The sequence below is a fragment of the Aptenodytes patagonicus genome, chromosome 12, assembly GCF_965638725.1.
Source record: "Aptenodytes patagonicus chromosome 12, bAptPat1.pri.cur, whole genome shotgun sequence".
NCBI classification, from domain to species: Eukaryota; Metazoa; Chordata; class Aves; order Sphenisciformes; family Spheniscidae; genus Aptenodytes; species Aptenodytes patagonicus.
This window is the reverse complement of record NC_134960.1, coordinates 22,514,977-22,530,303: the sequence shown is the minus strand read 5'-3', so window position 1 is coordinate 22,530,303 and position 15,327 is coordinate 22,514,977. Positions and strand designations below refer to the sequence as shown.

General features: G+C 59.5%; 1 protein-coding gene across 1 annotated transcript; it reads left to right on the top strand.

The window, feature by feature from the left end:
- The first annotated feature begins 10,553 nt into the window (after positions 1-10,553).
- Positions 10,554-15,009, top strand: LOC143166178 (protocadherin-10-like). Its single transcript, XM_076350343.1, has 4 exons — positions 10,554-13,040; positions 14,273-14,331; positions 14,436-14,524; positions 14,750-15,009. Exons 1-4 carry the CDS (start codon positions 10,554-10,556, stop codon positions 15,007-15,009), a joined length of 2,895 nt encoding a protein of 964 aa, XP_076206458.1.
- Positions 15,010-15,327: the final 318 nt, after the last annotated feature.

Sequence of the window (15,327 nt, the reverse complement as noted above, 5' to 3'; positions counted from 1 at the left end):
CTTTGGTGGGAGTTTGATTCCTTCTTTGTTTTGAGAGCTTCTGCCTCCCACCGAGAAGAGCTGCTGGTATCTCCCAGGCTGTGCAGAGCTGGCGGTGGCCGCCTGGGGACCCTGGCGGAGGCAGAGGCAAGGCTTGTGCCCCCCTCTCTCGCGGCTCAGCTGCCAGCTGCCCTGTGCAGGCGGTTGCTGTCATTCTTGGCTTTTTAAAGTAATTCTGGAGATGGGTGAGGAGGGAACATGGAACATGGGAGGGGAAGGGGAAGGGGAATGGGAAGGGAAGGGGAAGGGAGGACAGGACTGGGGACCTGCATTTCCATCAGGCAATCCAAGCGCAGACTGGGCTGTGTTCAAGATTTTACCAGCCTCAGTATATTAGGGGCCATTTTTTTCCTGTCTGCTGGCTATCAGTGTCTTTTGACCTCTGCCCTCCCCTAAATTCACTTCATTTCTGCTTTTATTTACTTCAGTCAAACCTTAGGTGACTCATTTCCATCTACAGTTAGGATTTCTATTTTGTGTGGCTGGGTTTTCGTAGCTCTGTCTCGCTCTCCTCTCTTTTTATGTATATTGATGAGATCCTTGCTCTCGCCCTTCTCTGTACTCGTATGAAATTTCCGACCCGAGGAAGGCTGCAGTGTGTTTAGCCTGCTCTTTCTAATACAGCTAGAACAAATCCTGTAATGCTTCACTGCTGTTTTAATTCCTTAATCTTAGACTGCTGACAGCTTCATTGCCTCGGGTCTTTCCGCTTCAATTCAGATTATAATCCCCATTGAAGATGCTATTGAAATGATATATAGCCAGTCAGATACAACTGTCCTTGGAGGTTTGACCCTTTTAACTTGGCAATCCTTTGACTTCGGCAAACGCTCTCTGAGCACGCGAGCTGGAAAGGCGACTTTCATTCCAGCCACGTACCTGGCGCTGTTCAGACTGCAGCACATGGCTCCGGCTGAATGGGAGAGAGGAGATGCTTGTGCCTTTGTGCCCTCCGGGGTGCAAAAGGGATGCTGCCGTGGTTTCATACGCATTAAAAGTTTAGAACGTTTCAGGGAAGATTTAGCAGCAGCCATTTTATCCCAGCCGCCAGCTCTGCAGACAACCAGACCCTCACTGCAGCCTGAGTTTGGTTTGCGCTGCTGGGGAAGGGGCAGGGGCTGCCCTGCACCCTCCCTCTTTCCCAGGTTGTGACCTTGGAGCCAGTGGCTGCTGCCTGTGTTCCCCCACGGAGCATCCCGCTGTTCTTGTCCGTCCCGGTGCACCCAAGGGACGAGGTGTGAAATGGGCAGCCCCTGACAAACCTTCCCGGGGAGATGGCCGGGGTTGTGCAGCCTCCTGCCGCTGGGCTGGAGCCTGCCCAGGCCCGACCCAGCCTGTCCGAGCGCCTCAGCCTGCTGCCCTCCATCCTGGGAGGTGGGGAGGAAATCCCTCCGCGGTACAGCCGGGTGGGACGGGACTTTCGTTAATGAGATTCCTCTTTGGTAAAAAGCCTGTGATACCCAAACTCCATCCCGAGGCCGTCTGCGTCCTCGGGCTGAAGCCCCAGCCTCTCTGCGCTGCTGCTGCCTGGTCCCAGCGCTGGGGCTGCTCTCGCCGGGGGAGCGCGGCTCTTTGTCTCGGCGGCTTGCTGGGAGCAGTGGTGTGTGCCGCAGCAGATACAAGCTCTTGCTGGATTCCCAGCAGCGGGAGCTGCCTCTAGCCAAGGATGAAAAGCTGGTTTCATGGGAGGAAATAATATTTAGAGAAGAGACAGATAACGTTCCCTACACCCGCCGCCTTAACCCTTTGCTCCCACCACTGCTTAGTGCTGCTGTGGGGTGTTAACCCTTTGCTCACTGCCCCCGGTGCTGGAGCAGTGGTTCTCCGTGACTCTTCATTAGCACTCTCCATCTCCATGCTGAGTTGTAAGGCTGCTGGTGCTGGATGCGTCCGTGTGGGTCAGGGCTTGGGGTTTTAATTGGAGAGAGAGAGGCCCCAGCTCTGCAGCTCTCCTTCCTGCTTCCCCCCACCAGCAAACAGGGCCGGGGTGCTCTGTGCCTGCTGATTCCCACTTGGCTCTTGCCGGAGCCGCGGCCCCTTTTGGTGCAGCTCTTCCATGGGTTAAAACTGGGAGCTGGTGGAGTAAGGAGGGACGTTTCTCATGGTTCCCACATCCAGGCTGGTGTATTCTGCCTGGTCTCACCATGAAAGTGTTTTGAGGTGCCTGGAGCCAGCTTGGTGCTTGTTCTCAGTGCCTGGGCAGAGGGTGCAAGGCTCTGCCCTGGCCACAGAGCAGTTCCTCGTGGCGTGTGGCTCGGAGGACGTGGGGGGGAGGATCTCCCGGTTCAGCGGACCTACCTGCACCCCCTCCAACCCAGCCAGGCTGGGGACCGTGGTCAGCCTGAGCCGGACTACTATGGCTCCATCCCATTAAATATTGACGGCACTGTTGGAGAAGCACTGGGGTGTCACAGCAGACCACAGAGAAAACACAAATCTATCTTGCCCCCACCACTTCTTCTCTCCCAGCCATCTTCTTCCCTGTCCTCATCCTGGGAGGGAGGACTGAGGCCTCGTGGAGGGGCTGAGCACCAACGCTCACGGTGTGAAGCTGCTTTTCCTTCTTCCTTCCTTCAGAGGGAACTGGGAGGCTGTTGTGCACCCCCTCAACCCTGCCCTCCCCTGCTGTCCCACCTTCCCGTCACTCTCTTCGGGTCCTGCTCGGGACTAGAGCAGCAGCAGCCGAATCCAGCCGAGGATTATTCCCACCATCCCAGTAAAATGACTGGCATCAGGGACCTGGAGTGATCCTGGAGAAGAAGGGGTCCCAGCCTGGCCTCATGCATTACTCTGCCTTGGCCAGCTGAATCATTACCTGCTTCAGTGACTTTATTAGCAAAAAGACTCAGCTTTTTAGTGATTTACACCAGTTTTACATCCTGCCCTCCCGAAAGAGAGGTTTAAGAGCTTGGCAGGAGCTCCAGTCCTCCCACTGCTCAGGCCATAAGCTACTGCTGCCCCAGTTAGGCTGCCGTTCACCATCATTAAGCTAAACAACGTCCATGGGCAATATTCCTGGAAAAACCCCCTCCTGCTTCTCTTTGACCCAGTACGGCGGTGCCAGGAGGATGTACCACCAAACCCCTGCTCTGCTGGGGACGGGCTGCGAGTGCTGCGAGGCTCACGGGTCTCCCGCGCCCCGTCAGCCGACCTTCTGCTGCGGCACAGCAGCAACACAACCCTGGAGCCAGTATTTCTGCCCCCCCTGCCCCCAGCTCTGTGGACACCCTGTTTACTAAGTGTCATCCCAATCAGTCAACCCTTGGCCCAGCCTGTAACCTGTCCTGCTTTCCTCAGCTGGTGGGACAAGGTGTCCCCGGGGGAGAGCCCGACCTGTGCAAGGGCAAAGGTCCAACCCCTGGTTGGAGCTGGTGTTTCTGCAGAAGGGAGCGGGAAGGGATGGGAGGCTGGGGTAGGGGAAGGTAGATGCTTTGGGGGGGGGGTTGTCCCTGGGCTGGGACGTGTTTGCTTCCCATCTGGAGCTTGGATGGGAAGCTTGGACACCCATTTTCCAAAAAGGTCCACACAGGGAGCAGAGGACACCTACAGAGAAGTGGTGCTTGGCCTGGACACCTCGGCAGGTTGGGCCACTCTCCACACACTCAATACTCGGGGCTGAGCTAGGTCAAGCCACAAATGGGGCCAAGAGGGGAGTAAGGGTGCCCTTGAGTGCTCCAAACTGCGGGGGAAGGAGACAGCCCCAGTGGCTTCCCCCATCCCTGTCAGATCTGCTGCCGCAGCCAGGTTGGGCTGGAGGGCTGCTGGCAGGATGAATGGTTTCTGCTGGGCTCGGTGGTGGGACTCCCGAGCAAAGGGGAGGTATTTCTTTGTTGTGAGCGAAGTAAAAAAACATCATCAGCCAGAGAACAAACAGCTCCGGGCTGGAGAAGGATCAGGGAGAGGGGGAGATGGGGAGGGTGATGGGGAGGAGCTGGGGGAGCATGGGGACAGGGCGTTCGCAGGAGGTTTTTCGGGGACTTGTGATCTCAGAGCAAATTTCTGCTGTTGGCTGTGCACCAGTGGCACCATTTCACCGACTCACGCGTGCCTCCCGGTCGCCAGCTTCGCGGCGCTGAGCGCCTGGGGGGGGGTCAGGGCCACTCTGCGGAGGGCTGCGGGAATATGGGCCCTGCTCGGAGAGCGTGTGATCTGCCAGGCAGCCGGGGAGCCCCGGGGGCACTGCCATGCCTTTGTTCCTCCTTCTTTCTTTTCCACCTTCAGATTTTTTTTTTCCCCTCTGCTTCCAGCCTGCTGCATATGCAGCACTCCCCCCCCCCTTTTCCACCCACAGTTCCTGTCTTGATTTTCCTTCCCTTCTACAAATATGTGTTCCTTAGGCTCCTTCTCCTCCCTGCCCAGCTTCCCCCATCAGTGTTGCCTCCCCAAACTTGTTCTTTTTTTTTTCCTCCCTTGCCCCCTCTCCCTGTTTTCCCACAGGCTCTCCTCATCCCTTCCCCTGCCCGCTCCTCTCCCCTTCCCTCCAGACGCTCGGGCTCCTGTTCGCTCACTCTCCGTCTCCCCTTCTCTGACAGTTTGGGGGAAATCTGTCTGTGTCAACGCACAAATTCCATTATTTATTGGCTGAGCGGAGCGAGGTCCTACACTCATCTGTAATTGTCTGCAGATCAAAGCGCCTGCTGATGGCAGCTTTGCCTTCTCGCAGCAGAACACCACCCCCAGCTTCACGCTCCCCATCCTCCCGGGGGAGTCGGGTGCATGCGTGTCGACACCCTCGATGACTGATCTCCCAGACAGAAAGGAAAGAAGTAGGGCTGGTGGGGGAGAAAAGGGAGACCTGGAGGATCTGCAAAGCTCCCAGGAGCAGATGGGGATGTTGGAGGGTGTCTCAGGGGGCCACACAGCCCTCGGCAGAGGCTATGGGAGGGTGGGATGGTAGAGGTGGTCCCTATCCTGGGAACGAGAACAGAGGGATGAAGTGAAGGGGGGACGGGGAAGCAGGGAACATCACCATATTTATCCAGGACTGGAGGAATTGGAATTTCTTCTCCAGCGATGCATCCCCAGAGATCCAGGATGGCTCCATAGAAGCAGATGGCTAAAAACCAGAAAAGGGGCCAAAGGACAACGTGCCTTTTTCTATCTTTCCCTCCTGAAACCACCAACCTAGCCCAGGGATGTGGGACTTCAAAGTGAAATGCAGGCACCCATTTGTTGTTTGGGTGTTGATGCAAGGAGATGTGTGTGGGAAGAGGACAAGGAAACATCCACCCCCACTCCCACCCCTTGGCCTCCTCGATGGGGTCCCAACTCTAAAATTTCCAGCTGCTATTTAGCACATTGCCAGAGGAGAGGAGAGGAGAGGAGAGGAGAGGAGAGGAGAGGAGAGGAGAGATTTCAGAATCTAAGCACACAGGATCACGGAGTCCTGCCAAGGGAAGCTCTTAGGGTTATGTCTGGGCTATGTTAGGGTTATAGGCCCTTCCCTGGAGACCTTTGGGAGCTGACAAGATGCTTCCTTGTGGCTACAGTACCTTCTTGTCATAGGAAAGAGCAGGTCGAATTTCTTGTAGGATCGCCCACATGGAGGGGAGAGCTGCAGCGGTTTCTCTGCTGGAGGAGGTGAGGTCAACTGGAACCCCTCTCACCAGGGCCAGTTTTCCCGGTTCACCAAAATACACTGGGGAAATTGGGCTTGATGAACCCACATCTTCTGTTCCACATGGATCCACAGACACCAAGAGACATAGACACCATCAACAGTTCTGATAGCTCGATCCCCTCTCGCTGTCCAGTGCATGAAGCTGTCTGGCTTAAGCCATGGGTCTGCATGCCTTTAACTGTCAAGTTGTCCCCAGCTTTTCCTCCTTGTAACACCTCCCTGGTCCTGCCATCAAACCTCCTCCGGCTTCTTTTTGCACAGAGTTCAGGCTTCTCCCTGTAAGATATTTTTCCAAGCCTTAAATCAGTTTTTTAATCTTCTTTCAAAACTTCAGACGCAGGCACTGTGCACAGTATTCCAAGATCAGTCACACTGGTGCCTGACAGAGAAGAGCTGTTACCTCCTCTCTCCCAAAGCCTCTGCTTCTTCCCCCATGCAAGAATCACACCATTGCCCACCCTTACTTTCCTGCTCACTGACCCTGCTTCCTTCTCAGTCCTTCCCAGGAGAGAGGAGACATTCCCACAGGACATTTTAGGGGAGGCCTCTAAGAAGGTGCCCAGAGCAGTACAAGTCCCAGCTCTCAGGATAATGGGGATTCAGCCCTTCTGATTTGGGTCTGAGGTCTCTTACTTCAAGAGGAACAAGACACCAGCCATGAAAGCAGCTCCCTTCGCAGGCTTGGGCTTGCAAGAAAATCCTGCCCTGCCCGCCCCTGCCGAAGCAGGAGCGGAGATGTTGGCTTCCTGATCTGCCAGTGAAGTCTGTGTCCTACAGGGAGCCAGAACTGGCTCACCAGAAGCTGCGGAGGACTGGCCCCCCATGTCCTGAAAATGGTCAAAAGTAGATAATGGCTGCGGAGGGTCCACGCGGAGCTGGGTCTGTGTCTCAACCTCCATCTATCCCAGCAGGAGGGGTTGGGGGATGTGTTACTATGTGTCGCTGGCCAAGAGAATCCAGTTTACTCTACCAGTAGTGGCCCCTGAGTTGGCCACCTCAGCTACATCTTCTTCTCACCTACAAACCACCTGGAACTTCAGGAAAACTTTACTGACACACCCTGGGTCTAAACCTGCCTGGTGCAAACGGTCTACCTGCCCCGCTGCCAAGGCATATGAGGGTGCTGAGCAACTCAAGCACCTTGCAGGACAGAGCCCATGGACTAGGACTTCCAGTGGGAATGGAGTCCCAGCGTCCTTCATTGCTCCACCTCTGGGCAAGGTGTCTGCGAAAAGAAATGGCTCCTTGACAAACAACAGGACCTGCGCTCCCTTGAAACCAAGGCTCTCAGGGCACCCTCGCCTTGGTGACCACTTCACCTCTGCTCAGGGTGGGTTGCTACAGATTGGGGCTTTCCAAATCACACAATAGTTTTGATCAGCCGGGACCTCTGGAGGTCCCTGGTGCATCCTTGCTCAGAGCAGGACTGGTAGATAAGGTTGCTCAGGAGGATCTCCAAGGATGGCAGTTCCTGCCCCAGTCTGGTCCTTGTGCCAGTATTTTACCACCCTCACGGTGAAGATCTTTTCCCTAATACCTAATGAGAATTTCCCTTCTCCAGCTCGTGCCCATAGCTTCTCATCCCATTCCTGTGCGCCTCTGAAAAGAGACTGGGCATGTTTCATGTTTTGCATTCCAGCACCCAAGGGCAGGCAGAGTGCCCCACCAGTCCTGATAAACACACCGAGATGGCCGCCATCCCCTTCAGGGCACTGGTTTTTCCTCCCGAGGGAAGGCAGGGAGCCAAAGCTTCGGAGGGGAAGGAGCACTGATCAGGGCATCCTGCTGCACAGAGCTTTGCGGCTTCAAAGACCGAGCCCCCAGCGCCTGACCCTGCACAAGCAGCTCGGGAGTGACTTACCAGCCGCGAGACCAGGGCTGCTCTCATCTTCAGTCAGGAGACACCCCCCCTTCCCACCACGGTTTCCCCTCTTGGGCACAGCAAACTATAACTGCTCTCGCTTCGAGCAAGAAGGGAGCAACGAACCCGCATGCATGGCTGGGCAGACGGGCGCCTTGGGGAGCTGGGGGAAGGGATGTGTGGTCTGGCAGGGACAGCTTTTCTTGCAGACCCTTCTGCTGCCCCAGAGCTCAGCGGGCAGGAAAACGGACTGATGGTGGTGGCTGGGCAAGGTTTGGTGCCTGTAGACAGCTGGGTGACAGTCCCCGAACCCTTTGCTCTCTGTGTGGCTTTTCCAAGGCGGCTCAACCTGCGGCATCTCCTGCTACATCCCACCCTGATCTCTCCGGCTGGCCTTGCCAAGGCACATCAGTGCTGACCTGCGGCAACCAGCCACCCGCCTGCCTATGCCAAGACATCTCAGACACCCCCCCCTTCTTCTACCTTCCAGCATCTTCCAAAAACAAGCTTCTAGCTGCGTCCTGATTCCTTACCCTGAGAGAACAGGGCTGGCAGCTGAACACTCCCCTGCATCACAAGAGGGGACTTAAAATCTACAGGACGTGAAGTGGGGTGTCAGCTGGGGTGCCAGACTGTCCCCACGCCATCTCCCCCATCCTGCTGTTCACCCTCCTCTGCTATGCCCCCCAAACAAGGCTCTTTTTTGGACCCCCCATCCCACTGCAGCACCCCCAGCCACCCCCAGCCTGTGCCATTTCTTTCAGAAAAGGGATCCTCGGAACAAGCCTGTGCCCCCTCTCAAGCCCCCCACTTTTGACCTTGGTTCCCTGAAATCCTGGGGGCTGGGGCGGCGGGCAGGAAGGGACCCCAAGGTTTGGGGAGGTGAGGAAAAGGAATAGGATGGGACTATCCCGTGACCCCTCTTAGGGGAGGGAAGCAAAGGGGGGGATGGACGGATCCCCCCCAAGGAAGCGGCGATGGAGAGCTGCGGGGGGGGGGGGGGCACTGCCGAGCAGAGCCGGAAAAGGGCAGGCAGGACCGGGCAGGGGGCCGGGGGGGCACGGATCCTGCCGGGAGCAGGTTGCACCTTGGTGGGGCGGGGTGTGTGTGTGGAGAATTAATATTTTAATCTGAATCAAACAAAAGGGCGAGAGCCGCTCCGAGGGTTTTGCGGAACGCAGTTGGTCGGAGACGGGAAAGGACTGGAGGGAGGGAAACGAGACCCCCGAAAATCTCTGTGTCGTCCCCCCCCCCCCCCAAATCTCCCTCTGGCCTGAGCAGCCCTCGGGGGCTCCCGGAGCAGCCCTGCCCCGGCCATCCCACCTCCGGGGTCCGAGCCCCGGGCAGGGCGGGGAGGGGGGGACAGATCGGGGATTTTGGTGGGGGGGGGGGGAGGATTGTGGGATGAGAAAGAAACGGATCGGGGCGGGGGGGGCGGTGTGACAACGACGACGCCAGGGGTGGCCCTGGCGTGGGAGATGGTGCGGGGGACGGGCCGGCCGTGATCGGCGCTTCCGACGCAGCCTGGGCTTCACTTACCGGGAGCCGTCCCGATTCCACCCGTCAGCGGCCCGAGCCCACGCGTGACCCAGCCGCGCCGCTCCTTCCACCTGCTCGCCCCGCGGCGCCACCCCGCCCTTGCCCGCGCTTCTCCCTAACCGGCGGCCCCACGACCGCGGCACGTCCCGCGTGGGTCGCGCTGTGCTCCCAGGGACCAAATCCCCTTTCCCCAGCCCGACAAACCCCTCCAGCCCCGCCGCCTCCTGCTTCCTCCGGTCTCCCGGTCGCCCCTGGATCCTGCCTCCCACGCGGGTCCCCGTGGGGAGCGGGGGGGGCCGGTTGGGGCCGGCGGTTCCGTTCCCACCGGGGACCGGGAGGCAGAGACAAAGGCGGTGAAATATCACTGCACGGCTAAAGCCGCTCCGAGCCCCGCCGAGCCCTTAACTATATCGTTAGGGGATTATCCGCGCCCTAAGCAGCCGCGGGGCGGGGGGGGCGGCCGCCCCGTCCCGTTACCGAGTGCCCCCGGGGACGGCGCCGGTGGGAGGCGACGGGCGGAGCTGCCCGGGCGCGGCGGCGGCTGGAGACCGGTCTGCGGGGAGAACGGATCGGCCAGCGGAGGGACCGTGATCGGTACCGGGGCGGGGAGGGGGGGGGGGGGGGGGTCGCAGGGGGCTCCTTCTGTCGCCCTCCGGGGGGCCGGTGGGGGACCCGAGGCTCGGTCCGCGCCCGCCTCCCCCTCGCCTTCTGCGGGGGGCGGAAAGTTTGTGCCCGCGGGGCGAGCCGCCGGGGGGGGGGCGGCAGGTCCGCGGGTCTCCGGCAGGATCGTGCCCCGAGAGCCCGAGGGGGCTGGCACAGGGGTGCCCGGCGGGGGACCGGGATTAGGGGCGCGGGGCTGTGGGCAGGCGGGGTGTCGGGGGTGGGAGCAGGCAGGGAAGCGGGGGGGGTGTCTCTCTGTGCCTCCGCGCTGATGGGCTCAGCTTTATCCAGGGCTGTAATCCCCCCTGCCCCGGTAATTAAAAACTCCGCATTACAAGGAAAACGGTGTGCAGGGAAATGTAATCAAGTCTGGAGGGGCTTAACCATCTGGTAAAGGTTAGGACCGGCACGGCGGGGGACGCGGCCGGGGGATTTGGCAGCCGCCGCGATCCGCGCTCCTCTTAGTCTACCGCGGGGACGAGCGCAGCATCTGCGGGGTAATACCGGTGTCCCGGGCAGCGATCGGTCTCGCTGGAGCTCCCACCGCCGTTAACGGGATCTCGCCGGGGCTAGCCCCCTCCCCAGGTGCGCCCGGCTCCGGTAGACCGATTCTGGTGTGGCACCGGGACCCGGATTGCATCCCCTCCCCGGGGCCAGCAGGGAAAAGGTTAAGCGGCCGCCGGTGGCCGCGGCTCGGCCGCCCAGCTCCGGGCAGGGCTCTCCCCCGCCGCCCCGGGAGCTCAAAACTCTTTGGAAGTGCAAGGGGCCAGCAAAGGCGAGGGGGGACGCGGCGGCGCGGGTGGGACCCCGCGTCCCCGGGAGGTCTGCGGGGCCATGGGGACCGGGGCAGGCTCCGGGCAGGGGCAGCTCTTCCTCCGCTCCCTCCTCTTCCTCCTGCTGGCCGGCCCCCCGGCGCCGCGCCCCGCGGGTGGGCAGCTACGCTATGCCGTGCCGGAGGAGCTGGAGCACGGAGCCTTCGTGGCCAACCTGGGCGAGGACCTGGGGCTGGACGTGTCCACCCTGTCGGCGCGGCGGTTCCGCATCGTGTCACGGGCCGGGGCCAGGCAGCACCTGGAGGTGAACCTGGAGAACGGGATCCTCTTCGTGAACGAGCGGATTGATCGGGAGGAGGTGTGTGAGGCTGGGGGGACCTGCCTGCTCCACCTGCAGCTCCTCGTCGAGAGCCCGCTGGAGCTCTACCGCGTCGAGGTGGAGGTGCTGGACATCAATGACCACGCGCCCACCTTCCCCTGGCAAGAGTATGTGCTGGAGGTGGCTGAGTCTGCCGTGCCCGGTGCCCGCTTCCCACTGGAGAGTGCCCAGGATCCTGACATGGGTACCAACTCGGTGCACACCTACCGGCTCAGCCCCAACGGCTTCTTTTCACTCGAGGTGCAGACGCGCAGTGACGCCAGCAAGTTTGCAGAGCTGGTGCTGGAGCGCGCCCTCGACCGCGAGCAGCAACGCACGCACCGGGTGCTGCTCACCGCTCTCGACGGCGGTGTCCCCGAGCACTCAGGCACAGCTCACATCCTCGTCACGGTGCTGGACGCGAATGACAACGTGCCTGCCTTTGACCAGTCCTCGTACGGCGTGAGCCTTCCTGAGGATGCCCCTGCCGGCACCCTGGTCATCCAGCTCAATGCCACTGACTTGGATGAGGGCCCCAATGGGGAGATTGAGTACTCCTTCAGTGGGCACGCACCACCACGCGTCCGGGAGCTCTTCCACATAGAGCCCCGGAGTGGGCAGGTGCTGCTGAAGGGCCCCCTGGACTATGAGCGGGCAAACCTCCATGAGCTCTACGTGCAAGCCAAGGACCGTGGACCCTCGGCCGTGGCCGTGCACTGCCGGGTGCTTGTGCACCTCCTCGACGTGAATGACAATGCGCCAGAGGTGACCCTCACCTCTGTGTCCACACCTGTGCTGGAGGATGCCCCACCAGGCACCGTCATCGCTGTCATCAGTGTTCTGGACCGGGACTCTGGGGACAATGGGCATGTGATCTGCGAGGTCAGCCCTGATGTACCCTTCGAACTCCGCTCCTCCTTCCGCAACTACTACACACTGGTCACCACGCAAGCGCTGGACCGGGAGGTTGTGCCTGAGTACAACGTAAGCATCACAGCACGGGACATGGGCTCCCCCGCCCTGCTGACCCGCAGCATCCTCACCATCCTGGTGTCTGATGTGAACGACAACGCCCCACGCTTCCTCCAGCCCTCCTACAGCGTCTATGTAATGGAGAACAACGCGCCAGGTGCCTCCATCTGCTCCGTCAGCGCATTGGACCCCGATTGCCAACAAAACGCCTACCTGTCCTACTCCATTGCCGACGGGCACATCCATGGCATGCCTGTGGGCACCTACGTGTCTATCAACTCGGACAGCGGGCACATGTATGCCCTGCGCTCCCTCGATTATGAGCAGATCCGCAGCTTCCAGATCCATGTGCAAGCACAGGACGCGGGTTTCCCCCCACTCAGCGCCAACGTTACCGTCCAAATCTTTGTGCTGGACCAGAACGACAACGCCCCAGTCATCATTTCCCCCATGCCGCGCAATGGCTCCATGGCCACCGAGCTGGTGCCACGATCAGCTGGGCCTGGCTACCTTGTGGGCACAGTGTCGGCGGTGGATGCGGATGCAGGGCTGAACTCCCGCCTCTCCTACCAGCTCCTCCAGGCCACTGACTTCACCCTCTTCAGCGTGGCACCAGACACAGGCGAGCTGCGCACCCTCCGCTCCTTTCTGGAGCAGGATGCAACCCGGCAGCGGCTGGTGGTGCAAGTGCGTGATGGTGGGCAGCCAGCCCTCTCAGCCACCGTGTCCCTCCTGCTTTCGGTGGTGGAGACCATGCCTCAGACTCTTTCTGACTTCAGCGAGTTCAGCCTCCCCCCGGAGGCCTCCTCATCCTCCCCACTCACCCTCTACCTCCTTGTCTCCCTGGGCTCCATCTCCTTCACCTTCCTCCTCGCCATCCTCATCCTCACAGCCATTCGGTGCCGTGGCGAGCGCTGCTCCCGCCAAGGTGACGGCTGCTCACTACCCCTCTGCCACTGCTGCCCTGGGTCCAGACCCTCCCCTGAGGGCCTGAAGACATCCAACCTGATGGTGCAGCCCCCAGCAGGGACCACGGCTGCCACCTGCCTCGACGTACCCGGGGGTGGCCCCCCAGGCTACTGCTACAAGGTCTGCCTCGGTCCTGAGTCTGCCCAGAGTGACTTCATGTTCCTCAAACCCTGCAGCCCCCCCCGGAACAACGAGAAAGACCCCGGGAAGCAGTCCCAGCTGTGCCAGCATCTCCGTGTATCCAAGCAGGTAATGCCATGTCTGGCGCTGCTTATGGTGCTCTATGGGTTCCCCCGGCCCCCTCCCTCAGCCTCTGCTGTGGGAGAAACCAGCTTTTCCCAGAGAATAACCGGCGCCTTTGATCAGTGTGGGAATTAGGAGCCATCAGGCAGCGGGAAACTCTCCACCGAGCTTCCTGATGGGTATAATTACCGGGGGAGTGTCAGGCTCGGCTGAGACAAGAGGAAATCCCTTCCCACCGCCTTTTGCATCCATTACAGGCAACGGAGATGCTCCAGTGCCCCTGTGGGGATGGGATGGTGGGGGTGGCATCTGCTTCCTAGGGGTGAGCAATTCACGCTGGGACAACCTGAGCATTGCCGCTGCCCCACTTCCCCTGTGCCAGCGGGGGTCCACAGTGTCCCGCTGCTGCACCCGGGGCTGGACCCGGCCCCGCCAGACTGCTTGTGCCCCTGGTTCTGGCACCCAGGCCCGGCTGCTGTGCTGCACTGGGCTGTGCTGGCAGGGAGGGAGTGGGGTCTTCAGGGCGGGATTTTGATGTCAACATTTGTTAGGTATTGAAATGAGGAATGTCTAATTTTTCTGATGAAAGACTCTTGAAAACACGATTACAAGGATGGAGAGTGATGAGGCGTCTAATCCACTTACATTTGACTTTTAATAAAACAGCCCTTCCAAGGAGAGCCCAAGACTCACTGCCAAGAGGCTTCTCCCCACGTGTCTCCTTGCACTGCTGGACTCCCTTCTCTAATATGTTAATGGGATTTTCCCCTAGTTGTTTGCAACCCCCCTGGGACATTGGGTATGCAGCCAATTTCCGCACCTCTCACCCTTTGGTGCCTGAGACCTGGGCTAAGTTACCATGGCACCTGCAAAAAAGGCTTTTTAAAATTAGCAGAAATAGGAAAAGCCCCTCTCTCTCCCCGGAAGGACAGACCTTGGCAACTAAACTCCCAGAAATGGAGAGCAAGCCCCAGACAACCCCAATGTCTCAGGAAGGTGGGGAAGGTCCAGAAGGGAACAGGCTGGTTCAACACTGCCTCAGTTTCCCTAAAATGGGAATGTGCAGCTTCCTTCTCCACAAAGGAGGCGATGGAGTCCTGCATCCCCGGCTACTGAAGCCTTGTGCTGGCAGGGCTGGGTTGATTAACAGGGTGTCCCAGGGCTGATTAACAGAGGGTCCCAGGGCTGATTAACAGAGGGTCCCAATAACCAGCCTTGCCCTTCCCTGTGTTTTCCAGACCAAACAGCCCAACATGGACTGGCTGCCTCCAAGCACGCAGCGACCTGCCTTGAAGAGGTACCAAATCCGGCACTGCGGGAACAGAGGGAGCGGGTGGAAGGGGGATGTCGGGACAGGGAGGTTATCTCCAATGCAGCTTTGAACCGGTCTCCTCTCTTTAGCTCCCAGAGCCTGGAGGACGTGGGGGAAATCCACAGAGCCCTCCAGAAGGAGCATGAGAGGCTGTGCACACTGGTGACCCCTGTCTCTGGTTAGTATTGGGGCACTGGGGCTGGGAAGACCAGACCCTCTTGTCGCTTGGTGGAGATGCAGGGGAGGGGGGACACATCCCTGCTCCTAGCAGTGGTAGAGTTTTGTGGCATGGAAGGGGTGTCCGGGCCCCAGAAGGGAGGATGGTGACACATGAATGTCACTGTCCCACTGAGTTATGGATGTAACCTCCCCTGAGCCAGTCTCACGCTCATCTTTCCTCCAGAGTTTCAGAAGGCTTCGGCAGGCACCAACAGCATCTGGACACCCCAGTACAGCCCCTTGTACCCAGGGCACATCCCAGCTCTGGATTATCAGCACAATGTCTACATCCCCGGCACCCCCACTCTGCTTTCCAGCAAAGATGGGCCCCTCTTCCTGGGCCGGGAGAACAAGAACAGCTTCTCCACCTTTGGCAAGAGGAAGAAGATGACAACTTACTGTGACATGCACGACAGTGTGGTTATCAACAATGACCTGAAATAGTGACCAGCGCTGGGCCTGGATTGCTCTGCCCAAGGCCCCGGGAATCACTCGCATTATTTCAGCTGCTAGGTCCACCCGCAGCACGCAGCTCCATGTATGGACCACTCAGGACTTTGCGGGGCTGCTGAGAGAGTGGCTCACCAGCGCATGGAGAAAGGATTTAAGAAACAAGAGACTGAGAAGTGATAGGGATGGGCGGGGCGGGGCGGGGGGGGGGGGGGCGCATTTCTCCCATCTCATCCTGCAGACCTGTGTTGGCAGCAGGTGCTGTTGGGGGTCCATATGACCAGATTTAAGGAAATCTGCCTTGAGTTTACC

Bases quoted from the DNA above. Each gene is read 5' to 3' on its own strand.
- LOC143166178 (XM_076350343.1), top strand. From the start codon at position 10,554: ATGGGGACCGGGGCAGGCTCCGGGCAGGGGCAGCTCTTCCTCCGCTCC. The intron at 14,332-14,435 runs GTACCAAATCCG...TCCTCTCTTTAG, and splicing joins CAGCGACCTGCCTTGAAGAG to CTCCCAGAGCCTGGAGGACG. The intron at 14,525-14,749 runs GTTAGTATTGGG...TCTTTCCTCCAG, and splicing joins ACTGGTGACCCCTGTCTCTG to AGTTTCAGAAGGCTTCGGCA.